At 45.3% G+C, this 7078-nt stretch overlaps 1 protein-coding gene across 4 annotated transcripts in view; it reads left to right on the top strand.

Moving 5' to 3' along the window:
* The window catches only part of LOC106572567 (telomere zinc finger-associated protein), a 7608-nt gene extending 885 nt beyond the window's left edge, over positions 1–6723 (top strand). Inside the window, exons 1-12 of one of the 4 annotated variants that reach the window (XM_045696280.1) lie at positions 1–813; positions 1235–1305; positions 1446–2058; positions 2314–2642; positions 2823–2940; positions 3392–3484; positions 3805–3891; positions 4029–4183; positions 4313–4449; positions 4715–4879; positions 5361–5449; positions 5585–6723. The exon at positions 1–813 is cut by the window's left edge and continues 877 nt beyond it. In XM_045696280.1, the coding sequence (XP_045552236.1) occupies positions 1480–2058; positions 2314–2642; positions 2823–2940; positions 3392–3484; positions 3805–3891; positions 4029–4183; positions 4313–4449; positions 4715–4879; positions 5361–5449; positions 5585–6118 (2286 nt within the window). In that variant the 5' untranslated portion in view covers positions 1–813; positions 1235–1305; positions 1446–1479 and the 3' untranslated portion in view covers positions 6119–6723. Of the gene's footprint in view, positions 891–1234; positions 2059–2313; positions 2643–2822; positions 2941–3391; positions 3485–3804; positions 3892–4028; positions 4184–4312; positions 4450–4714; positions 4880–5360; positions 5450–5584 lie in introns of all 4 variants that reach the window. The other 3 variants (XM_014146866.2, XM_014146865.2, XM_014146863.2) reach the window with 3 other exon arrangements.
* The last annotated feature ends 355 nt before the right edge of the window (positions 6724–7078 follow it).

Raw genomic sequence — 7078 nt, 5'->3', positions numbered from 1 at the left:
AGCTGTTCACGTAGGGTGCGTTCGTATATTCGCTCTGGCTATTTATTCCAATTTCAGAGTAACTGATGAATATACGAACGCTCAACACCCGTAGAATATGGCCGGTGTCAGTAAACGTCGGCAAAAAAAACGTTATTAAATGGTTGCTAGGAGCACAGTTACAGACACCAACGCTCTGGATAACATGAAAACAGCCTAACCATCTCTGCTAGGGCGAGTAATGTAAAATGGTCAGATTTAAGTGTTCTTTAATTTGTGTCTGGAAGTAGCTAGCTTGGGTGCTTGACTGCTGTTGTGTGGTCAGAACGCTCGAATCAACTCTACTCCTCAGCCAGAGCGTTCAGTGTAGCTCCGAGAGCGAAACGCTCTGAATTTACGAAAGGACAATCTGACAACGCTCTGAATTTACGAACGCACAGAGCGCACTCTGAGTGCCCTCCAGATTGAATTTACGAACACACCCGTAGCTAGCCGCTAGTGGAGTAGACAGACAGCTGACCATGCATCCACAAAACTGAACATAAACTCGAGAATTATACAGTCAAACCCAAACTAATGCAATTCTATAGCTATACGATCGTATGATTTAAACGTGATGTTTACATACTAAGTTACACACTATTTCATTTCAATTTCACAGCACGACGCTAGCCTAAACGTCACATCCGGTCCTTACCGCCTGGCCAGGACAAAAACAAAAGCAATTCATGTTCCTGAGACGTTAGTCAAAATAACTTTTTATAAATTATATTATATTCACTGCACCATTCCGACAACTGATAGCAGTGATACGAATGTCAGCATCCTGCAAAGGTGAGGGTGACTCGCATCTCTGTTTCTGCTGGACAGATGAGTTTAGGGAGCGTCTGTATAATGTCTGAAACGTCAAGGTGCGTAGCTAGCTAGGGGTATAGGCCTAAGGTTAGCTAATAATGTCTAAGTATTGCATTTGTCTGTGTCTAATCTTCAACAAATTCTATTTATTTTACTATTCAATTATTATCTCATATGTTGGTATATTTGAAACTGCTCAACCCCTTGTGCCATAAAATGAATATCTAGCTAATAATGCACTTCATCTGAAGTCTGGACTAATTTATACATTATGAATTGCTGATGATGCTATTGCATTTTCAAGAATGCTAATAGCCAAATGATATTAATATAAATTACAGACAGAAAAGAGATTACTATCAGTTTTTGTGAATTTTCATCTGTTTTATGACCCTTTCAGCTGCATAACACTGAATACAGTGTCCCTTGCGAGCAGCAATCTATTGTCAAGGGTGAGAAATGCATACAAAGGTGAGTAGCAACCATGCCCAACGGGTTTTGTCCTTTCTGAATGAGCAGAGGAGTCTGAGCTCGTTCTGTGATGCCAAACTGACTGTAGGAGGAGGTGCAAGGGTGTACAATGCCCATCGCAATATCCTGGCCTGTTTCAGTGGGCGGTTCCAGGAGTCCGAGCCAACCACCACCATGGTTAAGGAGGTCTCCCTCCCAGAGGAGTTCCCCACTGATGGCCTGGAACTGCTTCTAGACTTTATCTATACCGGGGAGTTAAACCTTGACTCTCTGAATCTGGAGAATGTGCGACAGGCTGCAGACAGCCTATGTGTACCAGATGCGCTCGCACTTTGTCAGCAGTTTGCCACAGAAGGGACAGTTTCTCCAGAAGGACTGCAGTCTGCATGTCTTCTGAGCCATCATTTTCAGCCAATCTCAGCTGTAACTTATGTGGAAACCAAGGCCACCCTAAAAAGAGGGAGGCCCCCTAAAAAAAGAGGGAGGCCCAAAAAATCCGAAACCCCTAGTAGCGGCTCAAGTAAGAAGGATCGTCTGGAACCTACCGCCACTACAACTGCCATCACAACTCGCTCTGGGAGTAGGGTGAAGGCCTCCAGAAGACCGCTTGGAGAGGGCCCCGGGGTGCATCTCCTGCCCCATGGGGGGACCACTAGCAGGGGGACTCCACCACTAGCTATTAGCCTAAAGGATAGGAGTGATGGGGCTGAGGAGGAGGGACAAAGCCTCCCTCAGCCTACAGATCCATCAGAGGTAGGCTACAATATGTTACCTTATCCTAAAGTGTTAATGTAAGATTGAGTGTGGAGGGAATGTCCCTACAGATTTGTAGGTTTTATACTAGAACTATACAGTTGGCCTATACCTTACTACAAGCACTTAGGCTATAGCTACAATATGATGCATCAAATATTGTCTCCCAGTTGCAGGTGGATGGGCCAGAAGATGTGATGAATGACCGTAGAGATGATGATGATGATGATGTCATTGTATTTGATTATTTGACAGGTAACAGATGTGTTCGGCAGCCTTGTACCAGATTTGAGCAACAAAGCTAATTCTCATCTGCAGCCTCTTGATGAAGAAGACTATGATGATGATGATGGCGGTGGTGGTGATTTGGTGGAGGGGGTAGCTGAGGACACTGATGAAGAGTATGTGCCCCATGCCCTGCCGCCTACCTCCTCCACCCACAAAGGCAGACGTAAAGGACCAACCAAAGCTGTCAATAAAGAGAACGGTGAACGGGCAGCCAAGGGGTCTACAAAGGGCTCTGTTCAGTGCCCCACCTGCAATAAGACCTTCCTCAGCAAGTATTACCTCAAAGTACACAACAGGTATATAGATAACTGCTATCATATTGTATTGACTTTGCCAATCACCATGTCTATATTAAACCACCTTTGTCTTTACAGGTTTGTCCTATTTAGATAACTTATATTTTGCAAGCGAGACCTGAATAATGAAAAATACCGGTGTAAATAGTGTGTGTTTTCTGTTCATCCTGTGTTCCTCAGGTGTCATACAGGTGAGAAGCCCTTTCCATGCTCTAAGTGTGGGAGGAGGTACTACAGGAAGGAGAATCTGATGGACCACCAGGCCAGAAACTGCAACTGTGGTGAAAAAATAAAAGCGGTGAGTGACCAGCAGGACCAAGGCCATGTTTACTAGGCATCAATAGGAAGGAAACTGAGCATAAAGGGGAGGGACTACCTTCACATGTCCAATAAGTAAGTAGCCTTGTGCAAGCCTTGGCTAATGCGAGCTGGAAAGGCTTATATGGCAGGAGCCGATCTCCTGTTTGTGTAGCGTGAGGCAGCTTAGTACACCTCCTGGACCGGACGCTAGTCTATCGCAGGGCCTTATCCCCAATTTCCTTAATGCTAAGTGCCAAGCGGAGACTCATCAGGTCCCATGCAGTCTTTGGTATGACTCGGCTAGGGATTGAACTCCCAACCTTCCAATCTCACGATGGACATTCTAACCCCAAGGCCACTGACTTGTCCAATAAGAAATACCATAAATGATACAATGCTTTAGGTTTTCCCTCATGTACTGTATGTGTGTATTCTTGTTTTTACTACAGGTACACAACTGCCTTCAATGCCACATGTCATTTGACAGATTGGGGGATCTACGTCTGCACACGGTCTCTCATACAGGGGAAATGCCCAATAAGGTCCAGTACCTACCACAAACCTTTTTTATTTAACTAGACAAGTCAGTTAAGAACAAATTCTTATTTACAATGATGGCCTACCGGGGAACAGTGGGTTAACTGCCTTGTTTAGGAGCAGAATGACATTTTTACCTTGTCAGCTCGGGGATTCGATCCAGCAACCTTTCAGTTACTGGCCCAACGTTCTAACCACTAGGCTATCCGCCACCCCGATACACAGTACTGTGAACATCATTAATTGACATTGTAAGACTTATCTCTCTGGTGTGTTTTGTATCAAACTCATATTGACTCATCGCTTGATCTTGTCTCTATTTCAGTGTACGTCATGCTCGGAACAGTTCATGCATAAAAAAGATTTAAGAAGTCACGAAATCAAAATCCACGGTGCACCCAAACCACATGCAGTAAGTCTCCCTCTCCTTTGTGTTAATTGGTCTGCTTTTTCACGTATTCAATCCTTTATTCCTTCTGCATTATTGTCAACATTTATGACTGCTTGCTTGCTAATCACCTTCTAACCTGTAATACTTTTTTCCCACAGTGCTCTCTGTGCAGCAAAGCATACCTGTCTAAAACAGAGCTGCGTCTGCATGAGGCGTCCAAGCATCGCGGCGAGAAGCTTTTTGTGTGTGAGGAGTGTGACCATCGAGCCTCCAGCCGACACGGCCTGCAGATGCATATCAAAGCCATTCACAGGTGGGGCTGAGACTGGCCATGGTAGTGGAAGAGGGGTTTGTTACCATGGGGGAGCTAGACTGTTTCTCAGCCTTACTGTCGTGTGAAGTGTTAAATAATGTGACGTCCCTGTTTGTCTTAATTTCTCAGAAACGAGCGCCCATTTGTGTGTGAGTACTGCAACCGTGCATTCACCCAGAAGGCTAACCTTAACATGCACTTGCGGGTTCACACTGGAGAGAAGCCCCATCAGTGCCACCTCTGTGGGAAGACCTTCCGGACACAAGGTAACAACTTCCTCCTGCTCGCCATCCTCTCACTAGGCCCTGTAGATGGCAGAGCAGGACAAACCCATTTCTAACAACAAACATAGCTGCTCAGATCATATGTTATGATTTAGTCTCATAGTAATCATTTAGATACACACTGGTTCTGTCTCACAGACTAACACAAACTCTCACATTAACATCCAGTGTGCTTTCACACTGTCTATTCCAATGCTCAACATTGTGCTTGTGCCAATGCTTATGTCTGTTCATTGTGTGATTTCAGCCAGTCTTGACAAGCACCACCGCACCCACACGGGAGAGCGACCTTACAGCTGTGAGTTCTGTAACCAGCGCTTCACAGAGAAGGGACCAATGCTCCGCCATGTTGCCAGCAAGCACCAGGAGGACCGCCCTCACTGTTGCAAGATATGTGGCAAGACCTTCAAGGGTGAGAATGGCCACATGAGATCGTGGCACCACAGTTAAAATATATTTATTTCCTGTCATGTTGAGTTTACAAAAAGCTTTGTAGTACTAAGATCTTTGCCTAAAACAGGCTTAAGATTATTTATTTTATATTTTATTTAGCTAGGCAAGTCAGTTAAGAACAAATTCTTATTTACAATGACGGCCTACCCCGGCCAAACCCTAACCCGGACGACACTGGGCCTATGGGACTCCCAATCACGGCCGGTTGTGATACACCCTGGAATCGAACCAGGGTCTGTAGTGACGCCTCTAGCACTGAGATGCAGTGCCTGACAACGCTGTGCCACTCGGGAGCCATTATCATAGTGCTACAAAATCTTTGGGAATCTCACACCTAATCAGTAGATTGCTTCCAGAAGTGATTCCATCCCGACTTCAGTTGAACAAGACAAGTTTGCCATATGTTTTCTTATTGTCTTGTTTACTTTGCTATCCGCCAGCCGTCGAGCAGCTCCACGTCCATGTGCGTCGCCATCAGGGCATGAGGAAGTTTGAGTGCGAAAAGTGTGGCTACAAGTTTACCAGACAGGTAGGCCATGCATTTCCAGTGTGCTAGCTTGGTTCTTTAAATGTCATGCATGCCTTCTGCTCACCCAGCCACTGAGGGGATCATTACATTTGTATTCAATTGATATTAACCCTTTAGTCTCCTCTTTTTCTCCAGGCTCACTTACGGCGTCATGTTCAGGTCCACACCCGTACAGAGAACTACAATCCACGGGAGAGAAAGCTACGGAACCTGATAGTAAAGGACGTGGGGTTGCAGGATGAGACTAGCCCCTCACAGATACCACCCACTGAGGAGACACCCGAGGGGCCAGCGCCTGTCTCTGGACCCAGTGTCCCAGTCTCTGTTCCTGTCTCTGGACCTATACCTGGACCTGGAACTGTACTAGGAGCCAGTGACATCCTCAGGGTGGTGATCCAGCCCCTTACGGAGGAGGTGGTGTCCAGCCAAGGGCAGATGGAGGTGGGTTTTAACCAGGACCAAGTGGGCTTTACCCAGGTTGGGGTGGCACAGGGACATGGACAGGTGGATGTGATGTCCATCAGCCAGGGTTTGGGTGTGGTGGGGCATAGCTTCAATGTGACAGATGTGATGGAGCAGACTCTCCTGGTCGCAGATTACCCCATCCCTGAGACCACGGTGGAGCTGGAGGACATACAGGAGGATCCTCCTGCTAAGAGCAAGGCCTGAGGACTAAGAGCAAGGCCTGAGGACTAAGAGCAAGGCCTGAGGACTAAGAGCAAGGCCTGAGGACTAAGAGCAAGGCCTGAGGACTAAGAGCAAGGCCTGAGGACTAAGAGCAAGGCCTGAGGACTAAGAGCAAGGCCTGAGGACAGGACAGACCGGTTCGTATCTCACACTGCTAGACATTCTCATTGGAGAAGCCTAGAGCAACTTGAGTACTGCAAGACTTCAATAACTCCCACAGTGTGGCTACTCGCTCTGCTCTGCAGTCGAAGCATTCATTTAATTTCAGTCATTATTGTAACCATGTTTTCTGTCTAAATTACTGTACAGAAGAACTGGTTCCCACTCAGCCCAGTAGATGATGAACCCCTCAAGACATTCCCCTACTCTGTGGACATCATATTCATTTTGCCTGTGCATTGGGTCTGACAATGTAATATAAGTTGGCTTAGGTTTTATGAAGTTTGTTGTGTGTTTACACAATTTGATGAGATAAGTCAATAGGGCAGGTTGTGAGAAGTGAATGTAAATCAATGGGATTGTCTTGCATCATCAAGTCAAACGGTAAATGGAATAAAGTGGCAGTCCTGCCTGCAGTTTTATTGTAATCACACTGTAAGGATGACCTCACTACAGTATACAAACAATGCAAATATGTAAAACTGTGTTTGGACAACACAAACAACTTGTATGGAAACTAAGAAAACACACAACTGAATGGCATTACAGTAAGTAAACAATACTAAAATTAACTTTAATCAAACACGTTGCACAAATAAATTGAGAATGTGTTACCACCTCCAGTTATCATAACAGCGGTTGTCACCGGTATCTATCTTCATATGTACCTCTGCCTCCTGTTGCACTAGAAAAAACACACATTATATGAACTAACACTACAAATACATTTTCATAAATAAAACTACACCATTCTAATAAAATATTAAAGCATCTATAATAAAA

The sequence above is a fragment of the Salmo salar genome, chromosome ssa15, assembly GCF_905237065.1.
Source record: "Salmo salar chromosome ssa15, Ssal_v3.1, whole genome shotgun sequence".
Taxonomy (NCBI): Eukaryota; Metazoa; Chordata; class Actinopteri; order Salmoniformes; family Salmonidae; genus Salmo; species Salmo salar.
The sequence above is the reverse complement of the archived record's forward strand: the minus strand, read 5'-3'. Positions and strand labels throughout refer to the sequence as shown.